Below are 12,921 nucleotides of genomic sequence, written 5' to 3'. Positions count from 1 at the left end.
CAGATGGGAGTGCACACTGATGCAGTCACTCTAAAGAGCAAGCCAACACCAATCAGTTAAATTAAGTGTATGCAAACCTAATGACCCAGTAATTCTGCTTCCTGAAGAACTTGCATGGGTTCATAAGGGGATAAGGAGGAGGCTGTTTAGTGCAGCATTTCTTGGAATAATGGGAGGAGGTATATAATATGAATCATCATGTAGCTGCTAAGAGCAATTAATTAGATGCACATTTAACAGCATAGGGAGATCTTAACACATCTGAGTAAAAATTTATGAAACAAAAAGTGATACAGTGGACTGAATATTTGTTTAACCCAAAACTCATATGTTGAAATCTTAACCTCCAAGGTAAAGATATCAGGAAGTGGGAAGATATTGGGAGGTAATTAGGTCATAAATGGTCATAAATTGGTGCCCTTACTAAAGAGACTCCAAGGGCTGTGTAGCTCCCTGCTCTCCACCCTGTGAGATACCCCAAGAAGTCTATGGTCTGGCCTGAAAGAGGGCCCTCACAGAACCTGATTATGCTGGTGCCATGACTTTAGGCTTCCAGCCTCTGGAACTGTGAGAGGTGACCTTCTGCTGTTTATAAGCCACTCCGTCCGTGGTACTTTGGAAGCAGCCAGACCTGACTAAGCCAAGTGCTTTATAACACAAAGAATAATTAAAAGCATGCGCATACAAAACAACAAAAAGTATTTTTTGCAAAAAATAAATACAAACAAAAGTCTACACGTGAAATACAGAATGGTCACCTGCAGAGGGAGATGAACGGGAGTGTACTATGAGAATAAATAATCATAAATAGTGATGCCTACAAGTCCTTTAGTTGATTTCTCCTCCTTGCCCCCACCCTCCCTACCTTCCCTCTGAGGTTTGACGGTCTGATCAATGTTTCTCTCTCTCTGGATCTGTTTTTGTTCATCAGTTTATGTTGTTCATTATATTCCATAAATAAGTGAGATCATGTGATATTTATCTTTCCCTGACTGGCTTATGACACATATGTAATACCTTAATCAATAAAGAAAAAATATAGTGATGCCTAGAGAAGGCCTTTCATGTACTCAGGATGATAGTGTGTCATTACCTAACTTAGCCTTTGCCTCTAAGGCAGCGGTTCTCAACCTGTGGGTCGAAACCCCTTTGGCAGTCAAACGACCCTTTCACAGGGGTCGCGTAAGACCATCCTGCATATCAGATATTTACATTACCATTCATAACAGTAGCAACATTACAGTTATGAAGTAGCAACAAAAATAATTTTATGGTTGGGTCACAACATGAGGAACTGTATTTAAAAGGCCAGAGGGTTGAGAACCACTGCTCTAAGGCTTCTCCATTCCTAGAAATGAATTCTGTATTGAAACCTAAAAGTCTACTTCCAAACACAGTTCCTGTTATAGGTGTACTTTATCATTTCTTTCGCTTTCTTTTAAAACATCTATTGCATTCTTGTCCATTCACTTCAAAAAAGACAATATCTCAGTTAGCCTAACACAACAACAACAATGTTGGGAAGAAAACGTAAAATAAAATAAAAAACACAGATTTTTAACTGTCACAATAGTTACTATAAATTTCCCATTGTTCAAATAATTTGTATACCATTTTCACTATGTATACTCATATTTTTCGTTGAGGAAGTTATGTGGAGTTTCTCAGGATTAGAGGAATAAAGGAAGTACTAGGGTATATATATAGTTTTTAACTGTCATTCCTCAAGAACTGATTACAAATTCTATTTTCTAAGGTGTCAAGAATATAGAAGAATTTAAGGATGTATATCAATCTGTAAATGGTTATTGATGTGGGGGAATGAAACTTCAATATAGAATAAGTATGCATGATTTAATGATAATTGAAAACATACATTATAAACCTCATCTCTATATTTACCATATGCTGTAATTGAGAATGCCTAGGACAAAGATTGGATGATGATATGGAAAAAATAAAAATTGACTTGAAGGAAAAAAGAAAATGTTTTGAGAGGAAAAAAAGTTCTTTGACTAAAACAAACCAATACAACTGTTATTTTTACATCTTTAAAATAACTGTATTTCTGTGTTAACAGGAAAGTTAACTTGAGCTTAGCATTTAAGTAAGGGTTCAAGGTATCTTGAGCAAAATTATTGGACAGCTAAGTTTACTTTTTTTTTCCTTTTAGGAGCATTCTTTAATTTTAGTTTTAAAAAATGTGTTAGCATTTCATTGAACTAAATTGTAATAAGCCTGGGTATTTTAACTTTATTACTATGTAAGAGAAAATGAATATTTATGATCATCTTTCCTCATATATTTAAAAATCTTTAAAATTTTAAAATGTGGTCTCCAAAAACAAGCATGTGTCTTACAAATAACCACTTCTGACACGGTTAAGCGTTCCCATTTAGTTAATATTACGGCCTCAGTTCTCTCACCTTTAAATGAAGTAGTTGAGTCAGGAAGGGTGGTTAATCAGAACGACCCATTTGTTAGACATGCTGACACCCTTGCTCCCCTATCGTGCCCTGCCCGTCCCATCAGACACCTATCCAGTGGGTCTGGAGCGGGACCTTGGCATCTGCAAGATGATTCTGGTGCAGGTAGTCTGAAACTTAGGTTTTGAAAAATGTTGAGTGAAATGAGCTACAAAATCCTTTCCACCTGCATTATCCTATGATAGAAATAATTGTGTCTGACTTACCAAGTTTTCACTTATCTCTTTTAAGTCCTTCAGTTGGTATACACCATTGTGTCCAGAATCACTATTAGTTCTTACATCTAAAATTTTAAAGACACCATGATAATACTCCGTTTTCTGGCCTGCGGTGAAAAGGAAAAGCAGAAAATTAAGTGGTTTTGGAAAAATATTCAGAATCCAACTATAATGAGGCTAATATGGTCTTGAATATATTGCTGAGAGCCTTTCTAATTTAGTTTAATAAAAAGTACAGTGAAAATGATTAATACCGCTGGTTAATAACAGCAGCTTATATTTATTGAATGCCTATTATGTGCCAAGCCCCATTCCGGGCACTCTACCTGTAGCATTTCCTCACTCCAGCTCTCTAAGATTATAATCACCTCCATTTCACCAATGAGAGAAGTGAGGCTCAGTGGTGTTAAGAAACTTGCTCTATGCTATGGAAGCAGTGCGTGACCTACCTGGGTTTTAAACCCGGACAGTCTGGCTCTAGTCCTGGAACGTTTAATTACCATATGACCCCTTGCTGAGGTGAAGTGTATGCCATCTTATACTCTACTGGAAGTAGACGTAAATAAATTTTTTTTTATGTTTTCACTTATATTTTACATTAATTTTTTCAAATAAAAATCTTTATACATTTTAATTTGTAATGTGAGAACCAGGCACACTAAGAAATACATGAAAAGAAAGGCAGGGGAACACTATCAGTTTGGTAGTGAGAACAATGTGTAACTGGGATGAATCAGTAAGAAAGGAGAGAACACAGAGAGCTGTGGGAAGTACTGAGGGATTTGGTAATCTCAGGAGGAAAGCGTCCAGGTGGAGGGCGGGTGGGCAAGAAAGCTATGAGAGAGTTAGAAATTGAGAACAGAGCAACGACAAAACAACCTTTCTCCTCGGGGAGCCTGGCATAGACAGGACACAATGAGGGTTTCCCATGGAGCTAGGAAAGAAACAGGGATCTCAGGATAGTCTCTCTCCTAAGTGGGACATCTCTGGATATGGAATGCTTTTTAGACTCCCTGATGTTTATCCATACAATCCACAATTATCAATCTTTTTAATCATAGCAAAGGAGTTTTTGTGCAATCAAATTAACTGACCTAAAACTCTTTGCCATCATGTAAACTATAGGTTGGATTGTTATATTGGACCCAGAACTACGTTCTTAAGCCCTTTAAAGCTCATAATGGAGTCTTCAGTCCCTCATCAAGTCTAAGGAAAGTGACAGCAGATAAGACCACTCAAGTTAGCAACCTGAACTATTTGTTTTATCACATAACCTGGGTCAGAGTCACATTGTAGAGATTTGTCAAAAAATGTAAATGGATTTTACTCTGTGCAGAGAAAAATGCAATGTTAGAAGAGGCAATTCTAAAATGCATTGTTTATGTTATTATAAATATATCAGGCAATACAAAAATCCCTGAATATTATTTTGGAGAGTGCAAATTTTTCTCTAAAAATTAGTAAAAACATTGTGTCATATTTATAGTTTACCAGTCATTTCAAAATTAATCACTTCCTTGGACATGTGCTTTGCTTTTAGCTTTGAAATGTTGGTGGACAGAAAAATGATGAGTAAAAGAGCCAATTTTAGTTACTAATTTAGTAAGTAATTTATCATAGTTTTTCCCTTGAATGTATAATGAAGATTAGAAAGTATTATGATTACTATCTTTGATCTTTTGTGTAATTCTCAAAAGAATACTAGATTGTGAGCTCCAAGGATATAGGAAATTGGTCTGCTTCGCTTAATGCTCTATCTTGAATACCCAGAAAAGCAGTTGCATATAATAGGCATTCAATAATTAGTCGTTGATGAAATAATTGAATAAATAAAAATATTCAGAATGTGGGCATTTATGGATAAAAGTACAAATGTCTTTTGGATGAAATTACATTCATGTATGCGAATGAAGCTTGACAGAAAAATGAACTCAAACTGAGTGAAATCCATAACTTTACCTACCAGAGACTAAGAAGTGAGCCAGAAGACCAATGGTCACTGCCACCACAATCAGCAATAACACAACGAGAAGGGCAATCATCCATGGTTTCAAATCTCGGCTTCGGGTGCCAAATCCTACTGCTCTGCATAAAGGAAAACTCACCAGTAACTCTCACATAGTCATGGTCACAGGCTTTCTGATACTCCTTGAGTAAGTGCAAGCTGCTTTAGCTTACCTTTTTCAGCAAGATGATATTTGTCTTCCATTTTGGTCAAGGTCATCTTGGTGTGAGGGGAGGTGTGGAAAAGATCAAAATTCGGGAATCCATAAAACTGCTTCAGTTTTCTATTTCTAGAGGCTATTCATGGCTCTCTGTGGTGGCCAGATCTGATTTCCCTTAACAGTGTGGTCCAAAGTAGCAATGCATGCTTGAAAAAGGACCATTTCTTCTTTCTCCAGTACTTTAAAAATTATCTTTTATTTGTCTACCCTTTTAGAGTTTACAAAGTGATTTCAAATCTATTATCCCATTTACATTTTCTAAATTTATCTTTACTGTTGAAAGTATTGCAGATGTCGCCCTTTCCTCCCCACCTTTGACTCACTCTACCCCGCTCACACCTCCTCCCAAGGTCTTCCCGGCAATATTGTCTGTCCATGGGCTATGCATATAAGTTCATTGATTAATCTCTTCCATTTCTCTCCCCCTTCCCTCTTAAATACGTCAGTCTGTTACTTGCTTTAATGTCTCTGGAACTCTTTTGTTCATCAGTTTATTTTGTTCATTAGATTCCACATATAAGTGAAATAATGTGATACTTATCTTTTTCTGACTGGCTGACTTCACTTAGCATAATACTCTCACATCGCTCCATGATTTCTCAAAGGTTGATAAAGTACTCATCCATCTCAACAAACAACCTAATTAAAAAATGGGCAGAGGACCTGAACAGACACTTCTTCAAAGAAGACATAAAAATGGCCGAGAGACATATGACATATATTCAACATCACTAATCATCAGAGTGATGCAAATTAAAATGATGATGAGATACCACCTCACACCTGCCAGAATGGCTACCATCAACAAATCAACAAACAAGTGCTGGTGAGGATGTGGAGAAAAAGGAACTCTACTTAGTACACTGCTGGTGGGAATGCAGACTTGTATAACCACTGTGGAAAACAGTGTGAAGATTCCTCAAAAAAAAAAAAAATGGAATTGCCATTTGATCCAGTGATCCCACTTCTAGGAATCTATACTAAGAAGCCAGAAACACCAATCAGAAAAAATATATACACCCCATATGTTCATAGCAGTGTTATTTATAATAGCTAAGATCAGGAAACAACCCAAGTGCCCATCAGTAAATGAGTTGATTAAAAAACTATGGTACATTTATACAGTGTAAAAAAGAAGGATATATTACTCCATTTACTTTTTATCTTTTATTTTTAACTGGCTGTGGAAAGGCAGTGTGACCTCTGATGGACAAGAGCTAAGGTGATAGAAGCTAGAAGCAGAAGGTCCATGGGGAGTAACATTACTTAGTCTCTTAAATGGCTTAAAATCTAAAAATTCAAATATGAGGGAGAACTTAGAGACTACTTAGTATAATTTAATGCATTTTCTAGATGAGGAAACTGAAGCCCAGAGACAAAAAAGCCGTTTTTCCAATATAATAGAACCATCAGTAATATTAAACTCATGAATTCTTACTCCTTCAACCCATTTTTTCTCAGTGCCAGACTGCATCTCCATTGATTGCATTTTAATTTTTAAATATGTTTATTATTTATATAGTTATTTAGTCACTCACTCATTTATTCTTTATATATTTGACCATTCATTTTCTCAGAGAATCTTATCAGTATGTCTCCAAGTCATTCAAAAACACACGAAAAGAAACAAAACAAAAAGGCTAGAACTCAAGGAGTTTTATGAACTTTGAAATCTTTCTGCCATTTGGCCCACTCCATTTTGAAAGCCAGTGGTGGTGAATCTCTCTCATTTAAATCTCTCTGATATTCTGAATTTCTCTTCAGGTAGAGCCTTATACTTTTTTTAATCCTCACCTGAGGCTATGTTTCTATTGATTTGAGAGAGAGAGTGAAAAGGAGGGAGAGAGAAGGAGAGGGAAATATGGATGTGAGAAAGAAACATCCATCGGTTGCCTTCCGTATGTGTCATGACCGGGGATGGAACCCACAACCTATTGCCCTGACCAGGAATCAAACCCACAGCTTTTTGGTGTATGGGACGATGCTCCAATCAATGGAGCCACCTGGCCAGGGCGAGCTTTATCCTTTTTTAAGGTATCACCTGATACGTTTGGGTTAGGCCCAAAGAATAATTTCCCCATCTTAAAATCAACTGATTCAGACCTTAATTATATTTGCAAAATTCCTTCACAGCAGCACCTATATTCGTTTGAATAAATAGGAGAAGGAATATGTGCACGGAGGACTAAGAATCATATAAATTTATCACAAAATATTATGACTTCGACAAAAATGGACAGAAATCTATAGACTTCATAAAAAAGCATGTGAGATTTAAATCTCTAATTGTGGGGGTGGTGAAGAACTATTTCATTACAATGGAATTCTATCTTAAGCATGCAATTAGAAGATTAAGGGATATTTTTTCAAGCAATAATTTGGGGAATGCAATGTGAACCCTTGGAAATTAAAATGGAAAGAAAGCTAAAATTAATCCCTCATTATGACCTAATTGGCAATCTGCATTCAATGAAATCCAGTTTTTCATACTCATTATATCTTCATTAAGCTTGGTTATTCAGTATATTCATGGCATGATTTTTCCAAAGATGTCAATGAATATGTGATAATTTGAATAATTTGGTAATTTTGCTTTCTGCAATCTTTCAGACTGAAAGATATGTGTCTTGAAGAATATATAGAGCAGTATGAATTGTTAATGATCAGAGTTGGGATATTCATTTCCTCAGCAACCATGCTGTAACCTGAGGACTTTCATATATGTGAGTTCTATATTTTTGAGTTAGCAAAAGGCCCCTCCCCACTCCACATGGATCTACCTTTTTCTAGAAAGGCCTTCCCTGAAGGCAGCAACTTTGGCTCACTCCACAGTCAACCACATGCCCTTTATAATTTTTTCTACATGTTCTAAATATTTCCTTTTTCAATAATATTTTTTGCTTTATTTTTTAAAATATATTTTTTTGATTTTAGAGATAGAAACATCAATGATGAGAGAGTCATTGATTGACTGCCTCCTTTATACCCTCCACTGGGGATCGAGACCACCACCTGGGATTCTGGTGCCTTTGACCAGAATCAAACCCCGGGCCCTTCAGTCTGAAGGCTGAGGCTCTATTTACTGAGCCAAACCAGCTAAGGCTTTTTGCTTCCTTGTACAGTGGGGCCTTGACTTACAAGTGTCCTGACTAACGAGTTTTTTGAGATACCAGCTGTCTCTTGGCCAATTTTTTGCTTTGAGTTGACAGAATAATTTGAATTAACGAGCTCGGTCTTGGAACGAATTAAACTCGTAAGTCAAGGCCCCACTGTAGAAACATGGTATCTTTACACAAATGCAGATAGAGACATGTGATTGTTTACAAGCACCAATTTACAGATAGGTTATGGTCTCATAACTCTTCATAAAGACAGTTTTGAAGTGTAAAATATACTATCTGATTTTAAAATAAATTATCGGTTAGCTTCCCAGGCCAACTTAGATGTCTATTTAACTTCTAATGTAACTGAACAAAGGTGCTAAATGCACTAACTTCCTGGGAGCCATTTGGTGCAGAAAACTGCTCCTCTTTCTCCAGCCTGGTTCCCACCCCTGGAGGCAAGTTCTTATAGAACCAAAGTGCCAAACTCTCCTTTCACCAGTGAAAATCATCATTTCTTCTGAGCCACTAATATCAGGCATTTTTTACAGAAAAGCATCCTTTTGTGAGGACCTAACATATGACTATTCTAGAATGACCATTTAATACTAAAAGTAATAAGAACAAGAGCTGACTTTTATTAAGTGCTGACTTTGTAGGAGTTGTTGATATCTTGTAATCTTTCATCCTCTAAACACTCTTGTCAGTAGAGTTATTTATCTTCATTTTACAGGCAAATAATTTTCTCAATATATACAGTCAGTAGGCAGAGTGATAATCTAATTTTGGCCACTAGTACTCAGAAACCCATCTTTCTCTGAGATATCAAACTTCCCTTTGAGAGTGAAATTTTTTTTCTTTTTTCCAGAACAGGATTCCTATTAACCCAAATGAATAATGTGTGAAATTTCAAGCAGCATAAAAAACAAGTGAATAGAAACCCAGAAGAGGAGTTGGCATCTGAAGTGGGGCAAGGGTAGTCTAATGGGAATGAGCCCTTCACCCAAGGGATCTGTGCTAATTCTGATTAGTGTCAGAACTGAACTGAATTGTAGGACAGCTGGTGCTCCAGAATTGTTTGGGGAAAAGCCCCACACAGCCGGTGTCAAAGTGTTGTGAGTGTGGCAGTAGCGTGAAAGTGAAGAAAAACACAGAGTTTTTCTGAGACAAAGGTTTTAAAAATTCCTGTAAGTCTTCACCTGCTCCGACAAATGTTCGGAAGGCATCCTGTATTGCAGATATGGCCCTGTCTTTAGAGTAGAAGAATTTGGCTTCAGTCCCTGCTTATAACTCTTTAACATGTATCCTGAGAAATTTATATGACTTGTCTGAATTTCAATTGTCCCACCTTAAAACCGTGACAATAAATACTGCCCAGAAGTGTGAAGCAATGAAGCGAGTAATGAAGGACTCTAGCACATATTAAACTTATTCTGTGGGTCAGGAGTTTTCATATGGGTTATCTCACATAGTTGTTGCCACAACTTTGTGGAGTTTTGAGTGACTAGCAATATGGATCTTTTATTCAAATTTTAAATTAAAAAGCAAAAGTTATTTTTGCTTGAAAATTATAAACAAACAAAACAAAAACAAAAAAAAAGGAAAAGCAGAATATCTTAATAGTTAAGCTCTGATTCCAGATTGCCTCAAATCCTAACTCTTCACTTTACTACCTTTGATGGTGTATGGCCAGTTACTTTTTCATCTATGAAATGGAGATAATAATAGTATCTAACAGTATCTAAACACTATGAAATTGCTGAAGAATTAAAAATCAGTAAAATGGATAATTTTCACAATGCTTAGTAATCAGTAAGAAACATGAAGGTTTTACTTTGTGATTTTGATTTTAATTCTGAAGATAGAGTTTTTTTTAATATATTAGAGAATGGGCTTGGCAAATTAACAAATTGTTTAAAATAAGTATTCAGAATGAAATTAAAATATAAAATGTAAATGTTTGCAAAGACTTTCCCAGGACTCTTTTTCTCTAAAGAATAAAAATGGAGAGGGGGAATCTAATTTTTGCATTTATTTAGCAATGCCAAAAATAATGTGCTATAGGAAGAGAGGGAGATGCAGACTTATGGGAAAAGGACAACAATCTCAGATGAAGTCATTTAGTATTTTATTTATGCAAGGGAAATAACTGAGATTTTAAGTGAGTAATTCTCCCAATTAATACATTTTTAAAGAAGAGTAGGGGTTTGGATATTGTGAAAGGCAAATGCAAATGAATATTCACAGCAAGGTTCAAACACTAAAGATATCTCAGAGATGTAGAGAAGAGGGTCACTAAATCCATAGAGAAGAGACCTAAGGTTCCATAGAGCAGAAACAGTGAAGATATGGGTCAAATATATTTTGACAAGAGTTCCCATTGTATTTCTTGTTCATTGGGAAGTAGGAATAGTGAGTGTGATTGTAGAATGTATTGTAGATTTAATGTAGGTGAGATATAGCGTGTCATGGCAACGGTTTCCCCCACTCTCTGGAAGTGGAGCATTCCTATGAAACCTCTAGTAAGCATAAGTGGTATAAAGGGAAGAAACATTTATCATTAATTTATATGGAAAAATTTTCGTGCATTCCCAGATCCCCAAAGTAACTTACCAGATCATACCAAATAACACACACAACTTAAAGTAACACTAACATGTAGTAAGAATATGAATGATAGTGATAAATACGTGGCCTGTATAAACTAGATTGAGCTTGATGATGCCTTCAATGCTCACGGTGCTTGCTGCCTCTGTAACAGCTCACTGCAAAACAAACACTGAATGCTATTTTCTCTTTTTGTGGTTTTCTTTTCTTTTCTTTTTTTTTTTTTTTATAAAAGCGAAAGTCCTCTTTGGATTTCTTTCAATTAACAAAAACAGATACTAATGTAGATTTTTTTGTAACAGTGAAGTGGCGTAGCATGAACTTTTGAAAAGTGGGGATGCCTGAAATTATTAAGCTTTTGCTTTGCCTCAGTCCTTAGATTCACCTGTTAGTGTGACCTGCCACCTCCTACAAATCCTCTAAATCCTGGATTAGTGTTCCTTGAATTTATCTTAAAGGAACCATAAACCTTTGATGATTCCTACTGTCCCCTTTCTTTAACAACAAATGTCATGGGTGCCCTAAACAAAAGCATTGATTTCCAAAATTATTCCTATAATTTACTTCCCTAGAACTGAACACATTCCCATATACACAGATATTCATTAGAAAAAATGATTTTGGGTATCTGTAATCATGAGACTTCATATTCTTAAAAGAATAATTTGGGGAATGTGAACTATGAAAGGTTGAAACTACTGCTTTACAACATCATGCTTTCAATGAAATGGGATATACATTTTCAAAATCAATAAATTTTAATAAGCAAAACATTAATGCTAAACAGTTACATGTGTTTACTCGTTCATGTGTTCACCAAATATTTATGGAGTGCCAGTTATGTGTGAAGCTTTCTAGACCTGCTCTCAGGATCTCAGACCCTTTGACAATTGCAATGTGCTCACTAAAGTGCTGATACAAATATGGATTTTATTAGTGGGGAAGGAAGCCGAGGAAAGTTCATTAATTTAGTGGCCAATCTAGAGTCAAGTTCTCATCTCTGAAATTTCCCCGGTTGGAACCCTGGCTCCCCGGGGCGTCTGCAGGAGTCCGGGAAGACTGGACTTGAGGAGCTGTGCATTGCAGCTCTCGGGCTCTGTCATTACACAGCTCCATAGACCTGGGAGGCCCCTTCACTTCTGTTTCCCTCAGATTTCTCACTTTAAAGTCAGAGTTAACAATACCTGCTCTACTGATCTCACAACAGTGTCCTGGCTATTAAATGAAATAACATAAATATAAATGTTTTGAGATGGCATAAATGGTGAAGTATTATTGTCATCATGGATGTTTAAAGTCATTATTTTAAATGTGTATAAAGTTATATCAAGAAATCTTACTTTTTCCTCTCCTCTGCATGTAGCAAACCCCATTTGAAAAACAAAAAATTTGAAATCATAGTTTTATTTTTTCTTAATATTTAATAGAAAAATTTTAAGAGAATGGACATGTTTTCCCCAATCCAGGTCTCCTGTTTTCTTTCTTCCCCCAAGAAGTCCTGACAGTTCTATGATGAAGGCAGGTGCCTCTATAGTTACTGACCTCCCAATCTGCCTTAGTTCCCAGGGACTGACTTGAAAGTACAAGGAAAAGCAGCTAAAGGGAAAGTGCCATAGAAGCTAAATTTTGTCAGATTGCTAACAGGCTTTTTAAAAAACAAGTGAACACCTTTTCCCTAACCCCAAAATCAGAATCAATCAGGATGCAATGTAATATAGTTTTCATTAACTTCTAAAATCCCAACTATTTGAAATTCACAATGTGCAATAATGCTGACAATGATCTTTTAAATACAAAAACACTAATTTCAAATACAGAGATTAATTCATCGGTTATAACAATTTCAGATATCTCACAAAGTCCACTGGAGATTCAATCCACTGAGGACACCTCACAGGAACCTCTGACACACCAAAAATCTAGCCACTGACACACAGCAGAGCAAACAAGCCATTTACAAAACAAAGCTGAACTTACCGAAACATCATCTACAGGAGGAAGATATGATCTTGGAAGCATGCACCCACTGAACTCGACTTTCTAATCAACTATATGACATCTCTCGTGTATTAAAGGTCTACAGCTACAAGAAATAAGGAAACAAATTACAAGTAGTTGAAATGAAACTAGTTCGACAAGTCTGAACAGAGAAGTCTCAACCCATAGAAGAGCTTGAAGAAAATAGCTCAGAGACAGCATAGTCCCAACAAGAAAGCAATACCTTTTTTTTTTTTTTTTTTTTTTACTATTGACTAATTTCATCAAAGGAGAAGAAACTGGTTGC

General features: G+C 36.2%; 1 protein-coding gene across 1 annotated transcript in view; it reads right to left on the bottom strand.

The window, feature by feature from the left end:
• Window positions 1–12,694, bottom strand: part of TMPRSS11A (transmembrane serine protease 11A) — a 49,264-nt gene extending 36,570 nt beyond the window's left edge. Inside the window, exons 1-3 of the mRNA XM_070410179.1 lie at window positions 12,615–12,694; window positions 4,668–4,789; window positions 2,693–2,811 (exon numbers count right to left, since the gene is read on the bottom strand). Of these exons, the coding sequence (XP_070266280.1) occupies window positions 2,693–2,811; window positions 4,668–4,789; window positions 12,615–12,625 (252 nt within the window). The 5' untranslated portion in view covers window positions 12,626–12,694. The remainder of the gene's footprint in view (window positions 1–2,692; window positions 2,812–4,667; window positions 4,790–12,614) is intronic.
• Window positions 12,695–12,921: the final 227 nt, after the last annotated feature.

Source organism: Myotis yumanensis, unplaced genomic scaffold (genome assembly GCF_028538775.1).
Source record: "Myotis yumanensis isolate MYYU_CA2020_CCGP unplaced genomic scaffold, mMyoYum1.0.hap1 SCAF_1, whole genome shotgun sequence".
In the NCBI taxonomy this organism is placed as follows: Eukaryota; Metazoa; Chordata; class Mammalia; order Chiroptera; family Vespertilionidae; genus Myotis; species Myotis yumanensis.
Note: the sequence above shows the minus strand (reverse complement) of the source record. Positions and strands in the feature narration are given on the sequence as shown.